We start from the raw sequence: 27,168 nt of genomic DNA on the forward strand, positions 1-27,168 counted from the left end.
ACAAATACATACATTTAGATTACAGCTTTCAAGAGTTGCTGTAAAAAAATAAAATGTAAGCTTGTCCTTCTATGGCGAAAGGCATATTGCCTCGGATTTGGAATTCATACCTACACCCATTCTGATTTGTAATCCTCTTGAACTGTTTTATAAAAATGAAAACATTTGTTTTGCAGCTAAACTACACCTTTTGGGGAACAGGGCAGCCAAATAATGTGAATAATTCAGAAAATTGTGTTTACTTACAAGGCGCACGATTTACTGGACGATGGTTAGATTTTGACTGTTCCAAAAAATTAAACTTTATATGCCAAAAACCAGCAAGTAAGTTTTCATTCTTTATTTACTCAACCTAGAACAACTATGTAATATAACTTCATATCATTGAAACTAGGTTTTGAAGCAACTCATTTACTGCGGTTTTAAAAATAAAATTTATCGCATATAGCTGTTCTTCATATGAAAGTTACGTTTCTTTTCAGGGCAATCTAAAATCTCAACACCAGCTCCAACTATGGCTTGTAAGTTATTAATCATTCAGGGGCCTTTAGCAGTGGGAGGAAACCGTACAATAATAAAGGGCCTATAGGGTCGCATTTATGCAACGCAACAAGAGACCGCAAGGGATTTTAACAACTGTCAGAAGCGCAACGATTTCGTCGTGACATGCAGCACATATTAGAAAATTTGTACACTTAGTACTAATTTGTATCCAGGAACGTGCCTTACACTTAGTACTAATTTGTATCCAAATCTAGTAATCACCAAGCTCGCTTCCAACTAGCGATCATCGGCCATGCATGCCTTAGTCATCGCCAGTTAACGCCTTATAGAATGCTGTATTAGCTTTTAATACATATGCACACCAAAATTAAATTTTATATTCTATATATAACAACTGTGTGAATGTAGCTTCTTGTCAGTTTTGTGCAAGGGGTGTTATAGAAATGTGGCATTTTTCCATTGATTAGTACACCAATTGCAACAACATGAAAAAGGGGTTCATAGGTTATTAAGAAATAAAATGATTTTTATTTGAGTAGAACTGTGAAAATGTATTTTCCTCTTGTTTGATGATGTTTTGGAAAAAGATTTTACATTTGGTTATTTTAGCTATATTCAACCCTAAATGTGGATTGTTTTGGGAGGATAATCCACATTCTCCTTATTGCTATCAGTTCCGTAAAGAACTTTTATCTTGGGCCGATGCTGCGGATTCATGTAGACATGAAGGTGGTACATTAGCTAGTATTACATCTATACAAGAACAATATTATATAACTGGTAAGTAATCTATATTCTACACAACCTATATTGAGTTACCTTGCATATCACTGGTCTATACTGCTTACACTATAACATCATATAATTTATACAACTGGCAAGTAATCCATATACACAAATTATACCATATTACATAACAGCTGGTATGTAATCTATATTGTATATTTGGTAAATAATCTATGCATGGTGGGCTATATTAAGATAGGGCACCTGATATGTCTATTGCATCTATTCAGCATTCGTAGTAAGTAATACGTAGTATACAGTATTGTAATCAAACTTTTGCCACCAACAAGTACAGACCATCTTCTGAACATACCCATTGAAATCACCTGAAATTGACAACTGGAAGGACTAACCTCAACACAGATACATGCCGATATTGTCTCCACTTTAGCGGATGATGCCCCTTCCATCTCTACAGTAAAGAAGTGGGTTGTGAAATTTGAGCGTAGCAGAGAGAGCCTTGATGTTGGCCAGCATCCTGGAAGGCCACCAACAGCACCCATTCTAGAAAACATTACCTGGGTGCACGACATAGTGATGGCTGATCGACGACTGACTAATCGACATATTACCAGTGTTGTGGGCATCTCTCATGAGAGGCTTGAGCACTTTATCGCCAACGAGGAATGACAAGAGTTTCTATGAGATGGGTGCCAAAGCTCTTGACTGCGAATCAGAAACGTGTCAGATTCCTGACGTCCTGTGACAATCTGCGCCGTTTTGATGCAGATCCTGATAATTTTTTGCGCAGATTTGTAACCATGGATGAGACCTGGATTCATTACTTTCAACTAGAATTCAAAATTCAGCCTAAACAGTGGAATCATCCAGAGTCAGCAGCCTACAAAAAATTCAAGTCGGTTCCTTCTGCTGGAGAGGTGATGATTTCCGTTTTTTAGGATTCCAAGGGTATTTCGCCGATTGACTACCTTGAAAAAGGCCAGACTATCAATTAAAGTAGATGTGCTGATCTACTGGAACAGATGTGTTAAGCTATCAAAGCTAAGCCACGGGGAATGCTCACTAAATGCGTCCTGCTCCACAAAGACAATGCTCCTATTCATAGATCGGTGATTGCCATGTCAGCTATCCATGATTGTGGCTTCGAACTCTTTGACCTTACCCACCCGATTTGGCCCCATCAGACTTCCACCAGCTTCCAAAAATGAAAAAGGAACTAGCCGGTCATTATTTTCCTAGTAATGATGACGTCATGTCAGCTGCGGGCGACTTTTTTAGGGTGGCTGTAGAAAAATAAATGGAAACCATTGACTTTGTACAGGTCTTTCACAGACAGGCTTTGAACTTTTCAGCCAGCCCTCGTATAAGCCTACTAGTAATATATACAATAATACTATACAGTATTATACATATCTGACAACACCACTTTCAAAATCAGCAACACTGTCTTTATAGTCTGGTACTTTGTGTATAATTTCAATTTTCAAGAATAAAAAGGAAAAACATAATTGAAATTTGTTAATATATATTTACAGGTCGGATGAAAGGCACTACTAGTATTATATCTATGTGGATTGGTTTAAGTGATCGTAGCCAAAAAGGTGGATGGAACTGGGAAGATGACTCACCGTTAGCTTATCTCAACTGGGATGCTGGTAAACACCTTTGGTCATTGAAATCAATTTATTTTTTGTTTTTGAATACCCATTCGGGTTTCTAAACAATGTATGATGTTTTGCCACAAAAGCTATGTCAAATATTGATTACGGCATAAAATATAATTAAGTTTAAAATGTCTTTCCTATGGTCACGTATTCAATGCTTGGTGAAAGTTTTACCCGGACATGAGTATTTCCCGCCTACTTTCATCGAATTACAACAGCCTAGTGTTCGTTTACGTGAATACCAATGTATACCCTACCTGTTAGCTCCGCTGGCATAGCTCTTGCCACTGAGTACCAACGACAGTAACTCTAAATGGTATATTTTGGTAATTGTAACAATTCAAAATGAGAGTGGTATCATGTTATTTTTAGGCGAACCTAATAATTATGGTGGTGAAGAAGATTGTGGAGCCATGCTAATTTTTACATCCAGATGGAATGATTACAATTGTAACAAAAGAAATGGATATATATGTAAAAAAATGGGTAATCATATTTTACACAAAATCATTTGTTTGCTGTTATAAGCTTTTCTCAAATAGGATCGAGGGTTGGTTTTCTTTTACCTTTCACTTAACAAAAAATACAATAGATCTTTTAAGGCGTTCATTTGAGTGTCCTGTTTCTTTTCTACCAAAACCTAAGATAAACCAATATTATTTACATCTATTTACTAGTAATACTCCCATGTAGCTAATTGGGTAAATGGCCTAAACGGGCTTCTGTCATACCCTGTCCATTGTCCATGCTTTATATTTTTGACCCCTTCTCATGGTTAAACCAAATCCGGTAATTACATGCTTGCTGCTTTTGTGGTGCTTATTGAGGGCTGTTTAAATGAAGTAGACGATCAGAACTAGGAAACGGGGAGTTGAACGCGAAAGGCAAATTTTCGGCTATTTTGGCTTCCAAGCTGCTGGATGGCATTCAAACAAATAGATGTATAAGTTTATGTTGTTTGTGGGTATCATAAGTGGTGATTATTCATATTTCTTCATTTGGTGAGCGGAGGCAATTAAAACTGACTAATTGGGAAATTTTTAGTACTACTAATTCACCAAAACTACTTGACTGATATCAAACAAATTTTGAAATTTATTTTGATTGAGCAATGCCTACCCAGATTTACTTACTTGAAGTTCTTTTGTTCCATTGCGAATTAGAAATTTTAGATATTTTCTGCTGCTTCTTTCAAATAGCTGAATAATTTTCAACCAAATGGACGATATTTTACTAGTGTGATGATTATTCAGCCCTGTTTAAATGAAGCTATTCGACCCTATAGCAATTAATTCGGTGAAACCTTATGGGTGAAACTTAGACATGTGCTAGAGCCGAACAAAAGACAGGTATAGGCATTTTCGCATTGGTAAAAAGACTTATAATCCAACTCTCTAGGGATCTGTATGTTAAGGTGTTTATCATTGATGTTACACTTGGCTGTAAAAACACTCTATAATTATATTTACAGGAAGGACGATGGTGGCTACAACTACACCAAAACCAACACCAACACCGTCTGTTCCAGGTAATAAAATATCTTCTAGTGTTATTGCATGGCTTACAATCGTTTGAAGATTCTAAGGGGCGGTAGGGGAGCTAGATCTTTGACCACATGTCTGTTCGATCCACACGATGAACGAGACACCTTATCGCTATATTCTATTCTATCCAGCTGTAACATTAAATTAATACAGCACAAAATATATTTTGTCTCTTACTACTACACATGTAGTCAATAGGCCAACCCAACATCGCGCGATGTAAAGACATCGAGCTGGGTTAAGAAATGTAAAAGATTTATTATTATGAAAGTGCACAAAGAAATATGGATATTAACGGTCGAAACATGTATTTTACAAGTACGTAACTGTCATTACCGACTTCAGTCTCGGGTATGCAACATATCAATGAACTGTATTATTTAATCTATATTTAAAGATGATCTGGGTTTTTCAGCTGGAAAATATTATGGTTGTCATCCTGGGTGGAAGAGTTACACTAGTAATTGTTATTTAGTGGTTAGAACCTCCAACACCTGGCTACAAGCTAGAGATTATTGTAGACAAAATGGTGGAGATTTAGCTAGTATCGGTAGTAGAGAGGAGAATAATTTTATATTTAGTGAAACGCCAGAAGGTAAGCGAAACTTTCCATTAAATCTAGTATACAGGTATTACGTTATTATGGAGGATTTGACGTGTCGTCGTGATAAGTATCCAGATTCTAGAGTGTCTGAGGAAAGCACAATAAAATTAATCGAGTTTCTTGATCTGAGAATACCAGTGTTTGTGCAGAGCATATTGAATATAATATTATTAAAATGTTCTGTTCTTTTTTCCGCCAATCGTCATAATTCTTTACCCATCTCCATTGGCGCGGTTGGCGCAGAACAGTAGGACGTTAAACCTCGCTTCATTTCATTCATAACTATTTTTTCTTTTTTCTTTTCCAAGTTGTTTGTGAAAATATCCATACCAATGATACCCAGTGCACTCAATGGACGGACGATGGAGAATGTTCCAAGAATCCATTATGGATGGGCAAAAACTGCAGATCAGCCTGTGGGCTATGTTATAGAAAATGTGAGAACAAAAATAAGATTGGAAGGCAGTGTGAAAATTGGGCTCACAGAGGAGAATGTACCATTAATCCATTGTATATGTTAAAACAATGTATGCAGTCCTGTAGCATGTGTGATGGAGGTATGTCGCCAAAATGTATAATAATATTCACTGAGAAAAAAAAACAGATAATGGTTTGGTTAATAATGACCTCTATATTGTTTAACTCTTGTCGCATCTAAATACACGCTAAGCTCAATTTTATTTCGGTAGCCAACGTAGCTAAGATACGGTGTTTAAATTGATATGTTGTTATTCTAGGTGAATACGATGCCGTTTGGATAGGTCTCAATGATCGGGATGTTCATATGACGTTTTCATGGAGTGATGGATCTCCTGTTACATACACGACCTGGGATGTTCGAGAACCAAATAACTATGCCGGCAAGAATAAAGTCTGTGTCAAAATGTTCACACAAGTAGGTTGATCTATTGTAATATACATAGCATATTGTTTTATATTATGCTTTGTTTATACAATTATAGTCAAAAATCTGTTTAACGTGGTACTTTGAGATCATTTTCTGACTAACATACCATAATGTTTTTCTATGGATATGTCCATGTGTGCAATGCCATTGTTACCGCCTCCTTTTGATCTATTTCCAACTGCCAAAAGGTGTTTATTTTTCGTACACGACAATGTTGTTTAGCTGGACCGCGGTTTGTCGTCCCATGCGAACGACTAGGCAATACGTTCATTGTCATTGATACCTCCACAGTTGCTGCTCCCTGGAAGTGGGAATCGGATTTGTGTCTTGAAATTAAGACTCGGTAGTAACTAGCTTCCCCTCCTCTTATTTCATATACTCTTCAAAAAAGTAGGGGATATTGAAATGCAAATACCTATGCAGGTTGTGATATGATAAATAGTCATGGACACTTGACATGCTTTGAGAATATTTTCACAGATGAAGAACTTATCGCCCCAACAGAACTACTGAACTGCATGTGCGACACGCAATAGCTCCATACACGTGGGAGGGATTCATTGTCAAATTTGACACTTCAAGGAAGGGTTGATGAAAACTGCCGCTTGCTGGTTTATCCTATCCATGTTTGCTTTCCTATCGGTTCTTGCATAAGATTTACTGTTTAGCGTATCTTTGCTTTAGTGTGTTAAATTTAATTTGATCGGGAGACGTGTTCGTTGACGTCAACGTCAACCGACAACACTGCAAGAATTAGCCTTGGCACTGCAAGAGGTGTGGGTCAGATTGCCCCAAATCGTGATTGGACGGTTGATTAGGAGCATGTCACGACGAATTGCTGAATGTCTGAGGATTGATGGAGCAATTACTCATTATTAAGACAAAAATCAAAAACGTCCATTTTCACTTTTGACAGTGTATCTCTTTGCTAGTGGGTTTTCTCCGGGTCCTCCGGTTTCCTCCCACTGCTAAAGACCCCTACGCGCAAGCGAATTATGTAAATAAAATTAAACCATATGTTAGTCCCGAAATGACCTAGTTTGTGTCGAGTGGACGTTAAACCCCATTTCTCTCTCTCTCTCTCTTTGCTAGTGAAATGGGGACGTCAGATAAGTCTCCCATGTGTAGGCAATTAGTCTGTTATTAACATACAACTATCAATATACAACTATCAATTCGTGGTTTGTTTTAATTCGTGAATTTTACCTTCCTGGCATGTATCAAATGTCAAATTTTACAAATGTACCTCTGAACCTAGATATTGACAAGAAGATGGGTTGTGCTGCTGCGCCACCTGGTACATATCTGATAATACACAGACTACTGATTTAAATCCTTTAGCACAGAGTGCAGGGTTAATTTTTGCGACATATACATATTTTGAATAACATTATTATTAGAATTCAAAAACTTGTTTTTTTAAACTGATACACATTAGTAATACTTGCAGAAAGCAGTAAGTGCTGGGAAGTGGAGTGATGATAGCTGTGATGTCACCTTAAATGGTTTTGTTTGTAAAACGAAGAAATCTATCCAGGACACTGCTACTTCCAATCCACTTTCTATTGGCTGCCCTAAGGTATATAGATATTTATCATATATCTCTTTGCTCTATATATTTGATTAATTAGTTGCAAGTATAAACTCTGAATTTCTGCAATAGAAGCTACAAGTGACGAATATATCTCCACATTTACCTTTAATCTGAGTTTTATTGTTTTTAAGAATTCTGTAGGCTATAATTCACGTTGCTACAGCTTCGTCCAAACCAAATTAGATTTTGATGCTGCTGAAGCTAACTGTGTTAAATTAAATGGTCACTTAGCCACAGTTAACGACAGGTAAATGAATAGTTCTCAGTCTATATCAGTAGTGGTGGGTGTCTACAAACGTCAGGGTATTTCTAAAACATCTGACACCACTTTTTAATATTTTTTCTCATAGCCACAACTTGTTATTGCATATTTGTATGAGATCATTTTCGAGTTTGCTTATAGCAAGAAGATGATCATGATCTATGATCATCATTTAAGAGATTTTGTAAACTGCAATATTGTGATAAAATTGTTCATTTCTGTTCAGTACTTAAACAGAAAATTTTGCAACATTCGACACTCTCCGCAGACGGTATAAACATGGCAGTGCAACCTGTAAGTGTTTGGGGAACTCTATTAATGGGCTTCTTTTTAATCCGATTGAATCCAAGCCGGGACATGTTCTACTGTTAATAATTGGTTTTATTTTCTTCATAAAACGTTAAATAATAAATGTATCATTGTGGATAATCCGTTAAGATGAGATAAGATAATATGATAATAAAGGATATGACAATAATTTATCCAGATTGTTTTTTTTTTAGATTTATTCAAGCCTTCCTGTCAGCGGAATTAATCAACAGAGATGGTGTATATTGGATAGGTTTATCGGATAGATCTAATCCAGGAACCTATCAATGGACTAGTCAGGACAGCCTACTATATACGTCATGGGAAAGTGCACACACCGGTAACATTTTGTTTCTGTGTTTAATAGTTATTTCTCTCGAGATGTTGTTGAGTGATGCCCGTACTTGTAAAATAATATATTGATAATATGATCTTTAAATTTACCTGCTTTGCCAAAACAATTTTCAATACTTGGTAATGTCATCGTGAACCAAATGTTCACGAGCGTTGTAAATTGAACGCAGCTAAAAGCGAGACAGATCTGTTGGTACTAACTTATCGGCATTCCTCGACATATTTCTGTAATTTCCGGCTGTTCTGAATATACGTTTGAAACATGTTTGTATATTTACTATCATTATCAATAATTATTTAATTTTCACGCTTTAGTTGCATCTTAAATTGCATGTTAGAGCAACATCGTGGCTTATCACAGCTATTAAACCCATGTCCTATTACTGCTACCAAACCAAAGTCATATCACTGCTATCACACCAGAATCGTATATCTTCTATTTCCTACCACGGCCATTAAACCAGCGTCCTATCCCTGCTATCAAACCAGCGTCACATCACTGCTATATGAAACCGGTCTTCTACCCGTGCTATCAAAGTCCCACAACTGCTATCAAAACAAGGCTTATCACTGCTATCAAACCAGAGTCAGATCCCTGCTACCAAACCAGTGGCATACACCATATCAATTATATCAAACCAGTTATATCACTGATGTCAAACCGTATTATTGTTAATTCTCAAATGCATATTTGGTTTATTTTAGGAAATGAAAACACTACATGTGTAGCCATGAATACAAGTAGACCAGTTGGGTTGTGGGCTAATGTCAACTGCAGCGATATGAATCCATCTATTTGCCAGATGTTAAGGGAAGGTTACACGACACCACCGATTACAACACTACCAACCACCACAGAACATGTAGCGTGTCCGACTGGCTGGGTAGAATACATGGACAGTTGCTACAAGGTATATATAGATTCTTAGTTTAGATAATGAATTTGGTTTTAAAGTCACAATATCTTACCAAGTAAAATCAATATTTAATTATATGGAGGAGTCTGTTGTGGATTTTATTGATTTTGGTGAATTGTTTATCTGTAGTCTTAAATATTGTTTAATTAATATTTCATATTGACATTTTAATATTTTAGGCATACACAAATAAACGTACTTGGATTGATGCCCAACAGGCTTGTCTTAACATGGGAGCAGATCTTGCCAGTATCCATAACGCTTCAGCACAGGCTGTTATCAAAGCTAGTTTAAATAGGTGAGTGTCCTCTACCATTAGATCTCATAAATGCAATCAGAAGTATGAAGATTTAGAAAAATAAAATGAAATGAAGTTTAACGCCTTACTGTTCTGCTCCGACTGGGCTAATTAAGACGGGAATGCGCCATACAGCAGTATTTCCACAGAGTTAAATTATAACTGTCAGGGGTTCTTTAGGTGTACATCAACCAGTAAATGAACGGACGTTGGCTTTTTGACCCATTCGAATGTCTCACTACCGTGGCCCCAGTGAAGTGAAACCGAAGGACACCGAGACAAACCTACACTTTCTTGGAACCATAACCTCGTAATTGGACAATCCTTATAATTTAAACCACACTCGTGGTCAACCAGCCCATCTCAGTAGGAATTTCAATAGCTTGTGAACATCCAATTTTAATATAATCCTCTATATAAATTATATATGTCCTTACATATCTATATAAACGTACAACAATTCTACATGCACTTACATATCTATATATACGTGCAGGACTTATACATGTACTTATATACAGTCGGAGCAGAACAGTAGGACATATAAAACCCCATTTCATTTCGCTACTCAAGTGTACATCCTGAGTATTGATCTAATTGTTGAGGATCTTCAAGGAGATTTTTTTTCTCTTCAAATTTATCTCCAAAGTCAAAATCAGTACTATTAGGTCTATTATCAAGTGCAGATATAAAAAGTCTTCGTGGAGAGTACTGAAAGGGATAATAAATTATTATTACTTAATTTGTCTAGAACAGCTCTGATATGTATGAAATAAATACACATAATGATTGGCTATAACTGAAGATGGAATTAATCGATTTGAATACGTTTTAGACAAAGTGATTTTTAATCAACGCAGTGTTGATTGTACATTCTGCCATGATTAAACATGTGTATTCTGTTATAGATATCTATATCGTGCTACCTATTGGATTGGTTTAAATGACCGAGGTACAGAGGGCAGTAAGTATTTTGTCATTAGTTCTCGAAATGTTTGGAATTAAAAGAACGTCCCATATGTGTTATAGGCAAATATTTGTGTCTATGGGTTTTTCTCTCCTGTCCTTCGTATGATAAATTTTTTCCGTGGAATTCAGAACAAGAACTCGGTCAAAAAAGGCAGCTATTTAATCCAAAAACTGTGTTGAAGTTATCAAATTGTCCATAAATTTAAATACTCTCCCCACAATAAATAGTAAGAGGCAATCTTCGACAAAAATGTCATAAAGCAAAAGACACAATAAATCCAACCCATACGGCAGAAGATTTCTTCGAGTTGAGTTTCAGAATTTCAGAGCATTGACTGTTTTCAAAATCTAAATTCTTTAATAAAGTCAGCGTTGCAATTCTTCTAAACAAAAGAGATGGGGGTACAGTATGAACTATGTTTAAAATTAAATAAAATTAAATATTTTTTCCATCTGCAATAGAAATGATAATAAATGTATAGTACTTCTGATAAAACTGTTCTTGTTTGTGAGAGAGATGTCGTCTTATGGTGGGTTCACGTAGTTAATATTGTGATTCACTGTATTGTCTATACATGTATAACAATGGAATGAGATTCGAAGAAGTTGGCCTGGAATCCGGTGTACAACACATTCGATTAACTCGCATTGCAATTGTATTGTCTCTTATAAATACTCAATCTGATTAAAACACAGATTCTATTTCGTTTCGATTTTATTTTTGAAAATTTCGTTTTACTTGTCTTTACTACACTAGGATCTGAAAGAGTTGTTATATAACCAGCGGTCTGGATGAAAAGGTCTGTTACGACGAGTTTTTGGCGTGAGGTGCACGGAAGTGTGAGTAACCCGCTAGAAACACTAACGCTTATTTGTTAATCAAATGTCTGACGTCATAGGATCGAGGGCCGGTCGTATGACCTCTGGCGCGACCTTCCAGTACAACCGGCCAGATCTTCATGGAGTAGAGGTCATCAAAAGTATAAAAAAAACGAAACGAAATATAGATCTGTATTTTAATCAGATTGATAAATACTATATTATAATGTTACTTTTACAGGATTGGTATGGTCAGATGGAACACCTCTTGATTTCACAAGTTGGGGTTCGGCAGAACCTAATGATCAAAATGGCCGGGAGGATTGTGTAGAGTACTCACAAATGACATCTAAATGGAATGATAATAGTTGTTTTATTAAAAATAACTACATCTGTATGATCAGTAGAGGTAAATGTTTAAAGGTCTGTGTGCAGATTTCAGAAGAATAGGATGGTAAACCACAGCACATGTCATGCCATTTCCAAGAGGAGGCGGACGTTTAAAAGGCCACCATGAGCAGGTTAAGCCCTTTAAGGGGGCCATGCGCAGATAAACAGTAATAAACAGTAAATGACAACTTGTTTCCTGTGGTTTGCAATTAAAAGAATGTAATTTTGTTTCTGATGTCGTATTTTAGGCTACACATTGAACCGTTTTGTTATAGCATAGAGCTTGTCTTGACTGATCATATTTGTCAATTAAGGGACATACTACCAAAATCTGTCACTATTTATACCATTAATGATCGGTGAAAACTGCTGTCTGATAAACCGAATTTTGTTTTATGACATTTTCAGGTATGAATATCAGTCTAACACCATCTCTACCAGTGACAACTCCAAGTAAGCATTATAAGATTAATATACGTTATAAAATCAGTTATAAGAGTTTTTTGTATTTAACTAGAAAAAATAAATTACGAAACAACATGACTGTGCGTACAATGTTTATGTGACCCAGGTCACTATTTGAAAATATTGTATAAGTAATTGCTGTTTGTTAGAATAACAGTACACGGGGATATGTAATTCTTAAGTGAAAGGGGGTCTACAAGCAAGATGAGATTTAATTTGACGATAAATCGGCCTATTGCAGGTCTTTCCTTAGGCCTGAAATGTTATCTAAATTATTAATTATGCATTATTAACTTATCCAGACCATAATCAACCTTCGATGTCATCGCAAGCCTGCAAGATTTACTGGATTGGAATCCGATCTGCTGCTTAAGGCTCATTGAGAATTAAATAAAAAAACTGGATAATCGAGACTATGACCATCGATAATGTTGATCGAGGCTAGGCCTTAAATTCAATCGCTAAATTCTTGGTTTAGAGTGGATCAATTTGACTGAATTGTTTTAGTAAATTCCCTTTACATTATCTAGTTTTTAACTATTATAGTGAGAACTGCCAGCTCGTTAATCTCCCATAATGTATCTTTAATATATACCTTGAAACTTGAATATATTTGTTATAAGATGGCCTCATTTTGTTGTCTGTGGACGTTTAATTACTATATCGTATTTCAAACATTAAACATATCAGAATTAAAATTAGAGTTTAAGATTTGCTGTTATGGTTTACTCATACGATAACATAGCCTTCCACAATATTGCAATTCAGTAATACGAAGACTATGTTTTTACATAAGACATTATAATTATTTTAAGAACCTTATATACATGTACTCTTGAAAAAAGTAGGGGGTATTCAGAAACAATACAAAACTGCGGAAATGCCCTGCTGTTTTTATTAGAGGTAACCAGTGTATGTTAATAACAGGCCAAATGCCCATACATGAACATAAACAGTTCATATGGGCGGTTTATCTGACGGCCACAGTTCACTCACAAAGAGATACACTGTCAAGAGTGAAAATGGACGTTTTTGATTCTTGTATTAATAATGAGTAATTGCTCCACCAATCCTTAGACATTCAGCAATTCGTCGTGGCATGCTCCTAATCAACCGTCCAATCACGATTTGGAGCAATCTGACCCACTCCTCTTGCATTGCCACGGCCAATTCTTGCAGTGTTGTCGGGTGACGTTGACGAACACGTCTCCCGATCAAATTAAACGTAACACACTAAAGCAAAGATACGCTTAACAGTAAATCTTATGCAAGAACCGATAGGAAAGCAAACATGGATAGGATAAACCAGCAAGCGGCAGTTTTCATCAACCCTTCCTTGAAGTGTCAAATTTGACAATGAACTCCTCCAACGTGTATGGCGCTATTGCGTGTCGCATGTGCAGCTCAGTGGTTCTGTTGGGGCGATAAGGTCTTCATCTGTGAACATACTCTCAAAGCATGTCAAGTGTCCATGACTATTTATCATATCATATATATTTGACAATAATTGAAACAGTTTTGTGTTTTTTGTATTCAAGTTAATGTGATGAATTAAATGGAGTCAGCGTGAGCATTGCCATTACCCTTAATTACGTATACTATTAAAGGTGCATTATGTAAGAGCTAAATCTGCCTAATGTAGATCTTTCGTATGTCCTCAATTGTTATATAAATCATCAATTAGACATATATTCACATGCCAAGGCCATAATCAACTATCTAGACTATCGGATGATTTTGATGTTCAACTGATTTAAACACGATTGGCAGTTAAAAATTTAATAATAAAAAAAGGATAATCGTAACAATGACAATATTCCCTTTTTATTTTTTAACTATTATAGCGAGAACTGTCATCTCGTTATATAAATCTTACATAATGCATCTTTAACGCTTATATGACATTTTATCTCTAGCTCCTATAGCATGTGCTGATAGTGGCTGGACATATTTCAATGGTTCCTGTTATTATGCCAGTAGACCTTATGGGGTGAATTCAAAAAAATCCTGGTACGATTCTAGAAGATATTGTCAACAACATGGTGGTGATCTTATGAGTATCCACTCTCCTGATGAAGATGATTATATATTGTCAATAGTATGTTTTGTTTATGTATATATATCTATTATGCATTTTGGTTATTTATGATTGATTGATGCACATGATGATACACGATTCGTATTATATAATGACGCCGCTTGTTTGTCCCGTACAATATTATAATAGAAATTACAGTTTGAGACAGGAAACCATTTCGAAGTACGCAGAATCGGAAATTTGAATATGAATGAATAATCAACTTCATCTTTGCTTTCGCTCTAGATAAAAACCCGGTCATCATCTGGTATATATTGGATTGGATTAAATGATTTAGAAGGTGGATATAAGTAAGTTGAATTCTTACGATTTTACAATATTGCTCATATTATCAATTATTAAAGATACTGATGTTTTAAGATTTTGTATTAAGGACATTTTATGAATGTTTTGATTTTTAAAATGCAACTCTTCTTATTCTCCATTTAGATGGACCGATGGGACTGTTGTTTCTTACAAATCCTGGACAAAGGGCGAACCTAATGATGCGTTTGGGGGTCAAAGATGTGTTAATTTTTATAGTTTAACGGGTAAGTGATCATATTACTCATAATTAGTTTCTTTCATATATAAAAAAAATCGAGTCGCAGAGCTTAGACTGAAACAAAATTGGTCCATTATAGGTGTATAGAAAGCACGACGTAATTGGCGAATCACTGCCAAAGTCTTTTTCATGACGGCTTTATACCTTTCAATCTCTGTACAAAACCATGTAAGTAAAGTATTTAAAAGCAGACATATAGTGCCCCTGCGTAGTACTGTAGTTTGAAGACACAGATTAATGTATCGGTACTTTAAAGGTGAAAATAGAGTGAAGAATTAGGTCAAATGTAAGTGTAGAATCAGTTTGATCTGATTTGTTATTTCAATTCAGTAGATAAAGCGGAAGTAACAACATTTGCTTATTTCAGTTCTATGTTTAGTTTAAACTTTAGACAATTTAAAACAAAATCAATTATGATACAGCGCGCGCACGCTAACCATTCAGCCATCCACCCCCCCCCCCCCTTCCCCAAACAGAATCCGCCTTCTGGATATAAAGATAGACACATTAAATTTTTGCTGATTAAACATGATGATATGGCTATAATTTTCGTTTCCTGTCGTCAAAGTATTTTCTGTATCTTAGAACCTAAAGCATTGGTGTTTTCATTTATTGCAGGTGATTGGAATGATGATAATTGTATGGATAAATTTGGTTTTATATGTAAAAAGTTGAATCAATCATCTACTCCACCACCAACAACACCAACACCATTAATACTAGGTGGTTGTCCTGATGACTTTAAAGCAGCTGGTATGGCGATTTCTAATTTCTTTGATAAAAAAAAAACTATGACGTTTTCAATATTCTTGGAACGCAAGCATAAATTGGCATAAATTGTATATAAATCGTTTTAAATTATTGGGGCTTATTTTCTCATGGGTTAAAATTTTAAAAAAAAGATGGATTTTGTAGTCTTACTCATCGCAAAAGTTTCTAAAGTGGAGTTTCACGTCAGGAAAACTATCAACTGTTGTTGAGGAGTACATGAAATTATTCTATAAAAGTGGTATGTACTTAGAGCCAATGTTTAACATACACTTTTCACCAATCTGATTAAAAGTATTGGATATATTACCGTTTATGTGTGGGGCGTTCTAAAACATTTCCCAATTTTCCGATGGATTTGATTGGTGAGTGGGGGGTTGGATGGCCGAATGGTTAGCACGTGCGCGCTGTGTCATTGAGTCAGCTGACGTGGTTTCGATTCCCCAGTTGTACGTGACAAGGAGTAGGGTCGCCTGTCCATCTTCGTGGATTTTCTCCGGGTCCTCCGGTTTCCTCCCACTGCTAAAGACCCATACACGCAAGCGAATAATTGAAATAAAATTGAACCATGTGTTAGTCCCGAAATGACCTAGTTTGTGTCGAGTGGACGTTAAACCCCATCTCTCTCTCTCTCTCTCTCTCTCTCTCTCTCTCTCTCTCTCTCTCTCTTGATTGGTGAGTGACGTCACAGTAACAGTGAATCATCGTTATGGTCTGCGGTATAACTTTTATTGAAGTTTTCGGAATATACAAACATAGAAGTTTTCCCGTAAGATTCGATTCCCACAATTTACCGTCAGATATATTAAGACTTGAAAATGAAAATGCTGCACGTATAAACTAACCATTAAAGTACATAATTTCAAAGTTATAATAGAGAATGAATCATTAATTAATTTCCCTGATTTCATTTTCAGGTAAAGATTATTTTAATTCTGCTTGACGATGGTAACATAACATACATACAGTTCTCGCAGGTTCTTTAATGATCTAAATATGATAGACTATTATCTGATTGGATTTTGCCATAACCTAGTTTACGTGTACTGTAGGACTGTTTTGTGGTATGTAACTGGTTCTGTCCTGGTTTAAAGACGTTATTTACTGATACTTTGTTTTTGTCTTGTTGTCTTGTTTCAGATAATTCTAACAAATGTTTTCATGTTGGAGGCTTACACGACCGTGCCACTGATTGGGAACGTGCTAGGAATGCATGTAGGTCCATAGGACCAGGCGTAGAAATAGCTAGTATCAGTAATTACTTTGAACAAGGTAATGTCATACCACTATAAAATCATTTGTCATGACCTTTCTTCGAAAATTTATAATATAAATACTTTGTTAAACAAAATGATGACGTCAAGAAGATCTAAGGCAAAAGGGAACTTAATATGTACAATATTTGATAGACGGTGATAGAATACGTCTACAGTGGGTATATAAAAACTCCAGAAACACGCCTCTGTGTGGATTAATTTGTGTTATATATATTGTTGTTTCAGCATTTGCTCTGACATTATTGAGAAATACAGTTAAAACTGGAGTATGGATTGGTTTATTTGATATACACGTTAACGGTCAATATACGTGGTCAGATAATAGTGAGGTTAGATACACCAACTGGGCTAAAGGTGAACCAAGTGACCATTGGTCATATAGTCGTTTAAGACGGGTAAGAAACAATATCCTTACAAACTATCTTGATATTATAGTCAGAATAATCTAAGATTAACACACAAAGAATGTCGTGTCATTTTGCACGAGCTTCCGTTAAACTACGCGATAACCACTGCACGAATTTAAAATTGACAGATAAACATCTAGATTATAGTGATGTGATTGATTTTGCTTTGCCCCGCCCCCACCATCACCACCAGTGTAACTGTATACTCCAAGTCCTATCAACGACTTGCGAAATTCGCCAAAACGGTAATATGTCTTTTAGTTTAATTGACAATGTGTCACAATTATTTTGAAGATCCTAACAAATTGCATACTATAGTGTGTATTACTAATCTATATATTTATAGGAGGATTGTGTTGAAATAATGCTTGATGATGGAAGAGTTGGACAGTGGAACGACCAGAAGTGTGGAGATGCCAGGCCTTTTCTGTGTCAGGCTAGTCGAGGTAATGTCTTCTATTTATAATTCTTAGCTTTGGAATGCAGAGTTGCCTTTTTGTTTGAATTGGTGGTACATGATTAATATGAATGTATTTATTAGCATAACTGAAAAATATAAATGTTTCCAGATTTAAAACTACCCACGGCATCACCGCCAACGTCTACACTGTGTAAACCTGGTTTTGAGCCGTATGGATCTAGATGTTATAAACTAGTCAGTCAGTCCAGAACTTGGAGCGCTGCTCAGTCATCATGTCAAACAGAGGGTGCTAATCTGGTGTCTGTATTTGATGAATACGAACAAGCTTTTATAGATCTACTAACTCAAAATCTCCAGTCCCCATTTTGGACTGGATTATCAGATAGCCAGGTAAGGGCAATAACAGTTTTGTAAATATTTATCTGGATGAACCAGGTTTCAAATTGCTTCAACTGGACTAGTGTTAGCCTGATATTTGAATTTATTTGGTTTGATCACCCAACTTCAATCCAATTTGTGGATTAAATGATCGTATATGATAATCAAATCGTGGCGGAAATATCTGGTAAACGACAATTATTGTAACAAATAATTGATCGACTGTTGAATGCGCTTTTATACGAACAAATCTGGGGCTACAATATATAAAATAGAAATGTGTATGACTTGTATGGTCTAGAGTGCCGCGCTTCGACCTCTAGCGTGCCGATCACATCTGGCTTGCGGTTGTGGTTTCGATCCCTGGTCTGAGCGTATGTGGCTTGGAGATAGGGGCGCCTTCTCAACCTCGTGGGTTTACTCCGGGTACTCCGGTTTCCTTCACGGGAGAGACCCCTGCACGTGCGCTGAGATAATAAGAAAAAAAGAAATATAAGTCTTGTCTGCGATATCACCTTCGGTGGAAGCGGACGTTAAACACCAAGAACAACAACATGACTTGTATGAAAAGTGTTTAGTTCAGGGGTTGCTAAATTTCATCATTTTAGGAAATCGTTATATTTGTTTTAGACAAAGGGTGTATATACTTGGAGTGATGGGTGGCCTAGAATATATTCTAAATGGGGAGGAGATGAACCTTCACGTGGTGATGGAGAAGGGTGTGTAGCTATTATGAACAGGAAATGGAATGATACGATGTGTAACGCTTCGTATCCTTATATTTGTATGATTAACACAGGTAGGTATATATAATTATATACATGTGTCAATTTTAGAAAAGGATACATTTTATTAACCCATTCGGTCGGTAAGAAATCAGAAAACTCCATTAAAGAACAAGAAGACATTGTTAGTTATACGAATACTTCAAATGAGAAATGGAATTAAAGCAAGTGTTCTAGAATGCATATAAACATACAGGGCCTCGGCCATGATACCCGTAGCTACGTATTTCTAAATGAATTTAAAAGTCAGAGGTACTGAGTAGACTATACTCCTGGCAAACGTATTGGCCTCACTATTATGCTTGGTAGTAATATATAGTTATTCATAAGTACCATTTTTATCTTTTCGATTCTACCAGAACTACCTCCACCAACAACACCGATGCCCAGTGGACGATGTCGTGATCCCAACTGGACAATGTTCGGCGATTATTGTTATTACAGTGTCGTGCAGACCAAGTCTTGGCCTGAAGCACGATATGTTTGTCAGAGACAGGGAATGGAATTAGTCAGTCTACAGAGTAAAAAGGAGATGATATTTGTTAAAGATCTTATTACCAGTACCCTCGTTACCACTCGGCGTTATTTCTACAGCAGCGCACTCAATTCTGTCAGTAGAATTTGGTTAGGTTTATATAAGGTTGAAAAGGGTCAGTTTTATTTTATTTCTTTTATTGAAAACGAAACGAACTAATAAAATGATCAGCTATCCCGATTGCCAATGTATAAATAGTGTATCAGGGGGTTTCCTAGCATCCATTTATTGGTATTTAAGGTTTTCTTATCTTGAAATATATAATATCCATTCTAAATCAAATTCAAATGTTAATCCTGGTAGGTCATCGTTGATTCGTCCCTTATCACCAATGGCCAGCAATAGAATAGCATCGTCTTAACTTATCATCCAAAGAATATATAACAAAATATCATGTTTTATGGAATCACATTACCTTGCTGAACATGATGCCCTTTTTAGTGATATCAGTATATTGTGCACTATCATAATCAGTAATAAAACCCTTTCTCAATATCACCAATATCTCTTGTAAATGTTATCATTTGGAGGTCATTTGCATCACCATATTCACCAATAACAGAATCAATTCTATTTATGTTGATCCCAGGTTTAGAGTGTACATATTTTTGCTTTATACTTTACAGCTGGTTTTCAATGGACCGATAACAAACCAACATTATATCTGAATTGGGCAACAGGAGAACCATCTGATACTGATGCTAAATTACATGAAGACTGTGTAGAGATGTACACAGATTCTGGTTTATGGAATGATCTCGATTGTTTTACTAACAGAGCTTTTGTGTGTAAAACTAGGAAAAGTAGGTTTTATCATTTTGTGAACTTCGTTTATTGCCAATTTGATTTATTTTCTTTTACTGTAAGCTGGTATTTAATGTAGATTGATTTAATGTCTTGATCTTTTTAGTATTTGTTTCTACCACACTGGTACCAACTACTGCGGCTAATACAAAATCTGAAAAACAACAACCAATATTAACTACCCAGGCTAGTTTCAATCAAAGATCAACTGTTGCTGCTGCATCTGGTGGAATAACTCCTAGTGGCCAAACGAACAAGCCAAAAACTAGAGATCTGACATTCCCCTTTGTAGTAAGACCATCACCTTCACGCCTGTCCAAAACCCAAGGTATGGGAATCAATCAATTCTTATCTATATTCAGGGCAATATCGGGTAGGTCCTGAAATCATAAAGTACCAGAATTTAATGAATATATGTAATACTATATAGGGTTGATTTTAGTTCTATTATATGTGCTCCGTTTAATATATTGAACTGGTTAAACAAATGGGTGACAACAGGAAATGGGCTAAGTAGGTATTTTGCAAGGTTCAATTGCTGGAAGTAGGGTACTATCGTCAAGTCATCTAGTGCTCAGATTAGTACAATTAACTAAAATAGTGTTGACGTAAAACAGTGCCCATACGAAACACTTACCCAAATATGGTAATTGTCCCGCCCTAATAGCGACATCAGGAAATGGGCTAAGTAGGTATTTTGCAAGATTCAAGTTATTTAAACTAACTCACAGACAGCTCCAGTCGCCATCAATTGCTGGAAGTAGGGTTCTATCGTCCAGCTATCTCGTGCACAGATTAGTACAATTAAGTAAAATAGTGTTGACGTAAAACGGTGCCCATTCGAAACACTTACCCTAATAGCTGACTCATCTATACTTTCTATATAAGAAAGAGCAGGTTATATTTCCCCCCAGACATCATTCACAGACCGTAGAGGAGATATCATTTGGATTGCCTAGGGGAATATCATATCCTCCTCGGCTTAGAGGCTAGGGGGAAGACATCATCCTAGCGCGAACATCATGTAGAACTATTTAGAAGTATGTGGCTCTTACCACGTTTCAGCCATTAGGTTAGAGTTATAAAGGATGTTAAACTCAGACCGTGGATATTTTAATAACTCCTAAAGTATCTATAATAGATGTTGTAGTTTTCCTGTATTTAACCTTTGTAGTTTGCTGTGTTTGTTATATAAACTTAACATAAACGGTGTTCCAGAGTCAGTTAATTGATGATTGAAATAATTTATCCCACAACGTGAAGTCAAAGAAAGTCCTAGACGATAGTGTCACACTTGTATCTATTGTAATATATATGTTTTTTAGTCTAATTGCCCATGATTTTGTGGATTTCTGAGTTCAAATGGTTGGTTGGGAAACGTGGTACTTCTACTTTTATCCTAAAATAACTAAACATGTTTTAAATGGGTTTTTCTTTTTTCAGATTCTCCATCAAGCCTGACAGGTGGACAAATAGCTGGAATTGTTATAGGTACTATAGGGTTAGTCATCATAGTAGCTGTTCTTCTTATAGTTGTGAAAAGACGCAAAGCAAAGTTACCTTTAGGATTTGGATCGGTTGGTTTTGATAATGCTCTTTATAATAAGGCTAACGCTCAAGATACCGCTCCTACCGATTCCGTTGATTTTAGTGACTTTAATACTTCGGATGTGATAAGAATAGGTCAAGTGCAAGCTTAGCGATATGAAGATGTAGAAATTTTTAAATGGAAAATATTATCAGAATTAAAATGACATAATGTGGTGAAATTTATATCCTCAACGATAAAAGAAAACAATGACGTCCTTGTCTTTAAGCATTTAGCTATGATTTTATTTATGATCAGTGTTTATATCATACTATCCTATCTCATTTATGGCTTTGCTTTTTTGCTTTCTAATTAATATTAGTTTTCATAACTGTATGATATTACGCGTGTAATAGTGATCACTCCCCTTCATCCAGGAACAGGAACACATCAGTAACAACCAAACCACGTGAGCATTTCTTAATTTTGGACGAGGTGCATCACCTTATGTGAATCAATTACCCAATGAATCCTATTGATATTTATTTCACAGTGATCATATATCAATTCCATAAGTTTTGTGGATAATGTGATGCGCTCTGTACAGTTGCTATAATTGGTTAGACCGTCTGTAAAACAAGAAATTAATTCGAGCAAGAAATGATGTCTGTCGCCAGTCGCATTGATTTCACGGCACATTTCTTTTCTGTGACAAATATCCTGCATATCAGCCGTATCTATAATTTCCTATAAGAAATTTAGACACAGCATGACATGAGTTGTCATTTTATAAAAGGGCAGAGTATTGCAAGTCTCATTACTTAATCAGTATTGTTATCTCATTACATTTCATTTTTATACGCCCACATTTTCATGTGGACGTATATTGTCGTCGCCCTTGTCCGTCCGTCCACAAGTCACAATTTTTCTTCGATTTTGACGAAACGTAAAATATAGGTCTATCTCCCAAAGATCTCGGTTCCGTTCGATATTGGCATAAATCGGACCATAAATTCATGGATTGTGGCCCCTTATTGTACGAAAAATCACGCTTTTAGCTTGTAGACACTCTGCAGATCACAATTTTCATCTGATTTTGATGAAACTTGAAATGCATGTTTATAACCAATAGATCTTGGTTCCTGTCGATATTCGCGCATATCGGATCGTAACTTCCTGAATTATGGACCTTGATTTCACGAATTTCGTGAAATTGGGACCAAAACTGCCGGACAAATTGCAGCCCCTTGTGCGCAAGTAGTGTAAATATATGGTATATCAAGGTTGTAGACCCTCACAATTTTGATCCGATTTTGATGAAACTTTATAACCCAAAGATCTTGATTCCTGTCGATATTCGCGCATATCGGATCGTAACTTCCTGAATAATGGCCCTTGATTGTACGAAAAATCTCTTGCAAAATGTGGGCGTATCTGCCTGTCAGCCGCTGGTTTATTAATTTTGTGACGCATTACTTTCTTGAAAGACCAATCCCGCATCCACTGCAGAACTCATTCGGGGGAGAGGGGTTGGGATCTTTTTACTTCGAATGTAGTAAAACGACATGGTTACTGTATACTGTTTCAAATAATGATTTCATATTCAACTGGCTGACATACACCTGAAGTATTAGATATTTATATACTTTGGTTATAGAATAAATGTTATTACATGTATACTAGTTTTCAATAAATGGACATTATTTTATGTCCGTCAATATTTTGTTATTCGAAAACTATAATCGTCATTAATTGTTTGATAGCAGACAAAAATTCAGTGTTCAAAAATATTTCATTCATTTAAATATTTCTACTGATAAAGAAGCAGTTTTAGACGTGTTATTTGCCCCTGAATTTGATTATCAACCCAATTAATATGAACGTGACTGTAAACAAAATACCTATTTATGTTTTTTTGGAGATTTTCCATGTAATAAGCGCCAGTATGCGAACGCTAACATCGTTCGTTCGTGGGGTTTCACGTCCGCATTCACCTTGGGTGATATCGCAGGCAACAACATGACCTTCTATCACAGACTATACCATTATGATTTGTTCATGGTTTTCAGCGTGGTTTGTGGTTTAATTATTTGGTGCTTAATGAAATTTGAAATCTGACCCATTCCAATTGCTGGTTCCCTCAGTTAAAATTGCAAAAAAGTAAGTAATTAAACAAGGCGTGTAATGTGACGAAAATACAGAAGCATCGTCATAATTTGTTAGTTAACACCTTGTAGCTGATTTATCTCCAACCCTTCTACCAAGCATAACATGAAACAGTACCTCGGACACACAGATTAAAGAAATCAGTCACAAGGTCTGACACTTGGGTTTATTTGTTCTTTTAGACATTTTTTCGGGGGCTCTTCTGCTGGTACTCGTTGCTGGTAATGCTTTCGAAAAGGTGGAAATTGGGTGGTTGAATAGTCTAACGCGTGCGTTTCAGGTCATGTTATCAAGAAGCGTGTTTCGATCCATGCTTGTACATCACTAGGGGTAGAGTCGCCCCCCCCCCCCCAGTCTATAGACATAAAGAAGAACCACATCGATTGTTAAATTTATCATTTTCCTTCGTTTCATGAACAATATAATTATTTTGGTTGCATGAGAAGACTATTAAAATAAATCTTCCGATTAGTTTACAATAGACTCATGACGGTCACCCGAGATGAGAATTTGTGAGACGCCGTTTTTTTTTAGCATTTTTTGTGTAGATCAGGCGTTTGAATAAGTATAGAATGCCCTTGAGCAACTACTTTGCTTTGTGGTGAGACATTTGATAATGTTCAAAGTAAATGATGTTCATCTTATAGGTTAGTACAGTGGTTCTCAACCTTTTTTGCCAACGGCACCCCTTGTAACTCATGAAAATATAGCGGCACACCTGGCTAAATAAATATGAAAAATATTTGAAATTTGCAAAACAAAAACATTGCAAGTCAGACGGCATACAACCATACACACAGACTAGTCATACACAAATAGAATGACTCAAACTAAATAAAGAAAACACAGCTATGAACTTACCAGTAGACACCAGTGAAGATGCAATTGGGATCACGTGGTTGTTCGCATTTTCTTAGTGTGCCGTCGACACTGGTTGAGAATCACTGGGTTAGTAAAACATTAATTCCTAAGGGAGGCTGTCCTACAAGCCGTAATTCTGAACGAGTCATCTTGCTACCGGTGACAACTTCTGGTTTTGGTGCATGCTCGACCTGCAGGGGCACAGCCATGCCCGATTTTTGTATGCATTGCCTACATGCTACAATTTTGAAAAGATCATCTTGGAACTTGGCATACCTACGACAATTATGGATTTCTCTGCAAGCCCAACCCACAGGAACGGTGCCACGCCCATTTTTTGTTAATATTATGTCTATAAATACTCTACAGTTCGCTATTATTAACATATTATGTTCCAATTCGGCATAATCAATCCTTTCAATAACAAGATTGTAGGCTACACATTTATATTTGTCCATGACCAAACCCGATATGAAGTGCCACAAACACGTTTTGTTAATTTTCTGTGGCCTCAAACTTTCATAGACGTCTCGAAACTTGGCACACTTATTGCCTCTACCACAAACAGTAAGCAGCAGAATTCTGCAAGCGTTGGAGGCTTTGAACCAGATACTTTGATTGATCCCCCCCCCCAAAAAAAAATAAATCGAATTAGCCTCCCCCCCCCCCCAAATACTGACAATAATGATTTTTCAGGAGTGTTCAAATTGGTAGGCGACTCGTAGGCTCGTAGCATGGTCCACCGAGGCCTGCCTGTCATCATCACCTCCTGATCCTCTTGTCTTGATACCATAATATGTGCGATGCACATAACTATTATGAGGCGTGTTGGTCTACTGTCATTGAACACGCGTACTCGCTCATCACACTCACGTACTCGCGGCTCCTCTCGTCTCGCGTAGTCCTACCGGCCTGGCATCCGACTCGTGTCCAGTGTTGTCATTTGCACTGGCAGAACTGGCAGAACATTTTTGAATTCGATAGCGACGAAGACAAGACGATGGATGCATTTAGATGTTCGATGTAAATCATCGGGACAATTAGAGAACGAGCCCTGTCGGTTTACCCCGTCCATCTGCGTTATCCCCCTTTTCCGAAATCTTGTGGACCTAGTGGCTGTACATTTACATCTGAAGTATCATTTCCCTTTTCTCAATCCAATTCCAAGTGAAATAAAATATTGTTTATAAAACAAAACAAACACACAAAAAACAACCCACTGGCGTATTTCCAGATTACTTAAATAATATTAGAATAATTTACTTTTGCACGTAAAATACTTTAGTTTTCTTTAGAGAAAAACAAATAGCCTAATTTTTATTTCAAAATTGTCGAAAATGATTTACTTTTGTATCTATGTTTGAAAGAAAAAATGTCATGTTTTGGGGTTTGTAAAATCTCGCCCTTTTCATAACCCTTCAAACATGACAAAATTTTTCTGTCAAAAATAATAAAATATTTTAGTTACAGAAGCAAATTATTTTCGATATTTTTCAGATGAATAAATAGGCTACTTTGTCGTGCATTTGCCCTAATACGGCCATATCGATTGATTTAGCCTCTTTTTTTTTTGCAATATTCGTTCTCGATATTTTTGAGAGAAGTAATAGACTTTTTTTTTCTAAAGATATATAAAATATTTTACGTACAAAAGTAAATTATTCTGATAATATTTAAAGATACATTATGCAAGAGCTAAATCTGCCTATTGCAGGTCTTTCTTTAGGCCTGAAATATTATATAAACTATTAATTAGACATTTATTAACAAAACAAGACCATAATCGAGTCTCGATGGCATCGGATAACGAGGTTTTAACTAGATTAAAACGGTTCGCCATTTAAAAATTTAATTTAAAAATGGGAAAGCGAGGCTAAGTCCCGATTATACCAGTGCCCTGGTTACCACTGTGTACACATCTTTTCAAAACTACAAACAATGATAACTTGGCTGAGAATGAAGTAATTTGAATGAAATTTTCAATATTTTCGCTTTTATCATCTATTTTTGAATTATTATAGCAAGAATGACTAACTCTTTATTAAACTCTTAACTAATGTATCTTAAATTAATATAAAAATACACCAGTAGAACAAGGTGTTTTTGTGTTCGTTTTGGTTTATAAACAATATCTTATTTTATTTGAGATTGGATTGAGGAACAGGAAATGATAATTCAGATATAAAATTACAGCAAAGCGTAATCCCCCCCCCCCCACACACACACACACACACGCGCGCGCGCATCTG

The 27,168-nt window shown here is 36.2% G+C and overlaps 1 protein-coding gene across 1 annotated transcript in view; it reads left to right on the forward strand.

The window, feature by feature from the left end:
• LOC126821148 (macrophage mannose receptor 1) overlaps nt 1-23,603 on the forward strand; it is a 38,191-nt gene extending 14,588 nt beyond the window's left edge. The window contains exons 15-44 of the mRNA XM_050549491.2: nt 177-324; nt 483-521; nt 1,114-1,284; nt 2,787-2,906; nt 3,288-3,401; nt 4,387-4,443; nt 4,875-5,054; nt 5,372-5,620; nt 5,801-5,958; nt 7,421-7,549; nt 7,696-7,811; nt 8,330-8,475; nt 9,195-9,400; nt 9,586-9,704; nt 10,613-10,668; nt 11,734-11,901; nt 12,291-12,335; nt 14,264-14,445; nt 14,671-14,735; nt 14,875-14,975; nt 15,608-15,742; nt 16,898-17,029; nt 17,260-17,429; nt 17,788-17,887; nt 18,011-18,252; nt 18,871-19,039; nt 19,385-19,675; nt 20,187-20,363; nt 20,471-20,692; nt 21,808-23,603. Coding sequence (XP_050405448.2) covers nt 177-324; nt 483-521; nt 1,114-1,284; nt 2,787-2,906; nt 3,288-3,401; nt 4,387-4,443; nt 4,875-5,054; nt 5,372-5,620; nt 5,801-5,958; nt 7,421-7,549; nt 7,696-7,811; nt 8,330-8,475; nt 9,195-9,400; nt 9,586-9,704; nt 10,613-10,668; nt 11,734-11,901; nt 12,291-12,335; nt 14,264-14,445; nt 14,671-14,735; nt 14,875-14,975; nt 15,608-15,742; nt 16,898-17,029; nt 17,260-17,429; nt 17,788-17,887; nt 18,011-18,252; nt 18,871-19,039; nt 19,385-19,675; nt 20,187-20,363; nt 20,471-20,692; nt 21,808-22,064 — 4,464 coding nt within the window. The 3' untranslated portion in view covers nt 22,065-23,603. The remainder of the gene's footprint in view (nt 1-176; nt 325-482; nt 522-1,113; nt 1,285-2,786; nt 2,907-3,287; nt 3,402-4,386; nt 4,444-4,874; nt 5,055-5,371; nt 5,621-5,800; nt 5,959-7,420; nt 7,550-7,695; nt 7,812-8,329; nt 8,476-9,194; nt 9,401-9,585; nt 9,705-10,612; nt 10,669-11,733; nt 11,902-12,290; nt 12,336-14,263; nt 14,446-14,670; nt 14,736-14,874; nt 14,976-15,607; nt 15,743-16,897; nt 17,030-17,259; nt 17,430-17,787; nt 17,888-18,010; nt 18,253-18,870; nt 19,040-19,384; nt 19,676-20,186; nt 20,364-20,470; nt 20,693-21,807) is intronic.
• Nucleotides 23,604-27,168: the final 3,565 nt, after the last annotated feature.

The sequence above is a fragment of the Patella vulgata genome, chromosome 5 (genome assembly GCF_932274485.2).
Source record: "Patella vulgata chromosome 5, xgPatVulg1.2, whole genome shotgun sequence".
Lineage (NCBI taxonomy): Eukaryota > Metazoa > Mollusca > Gastropoda > Patellidae > Patella > Patella vulgata.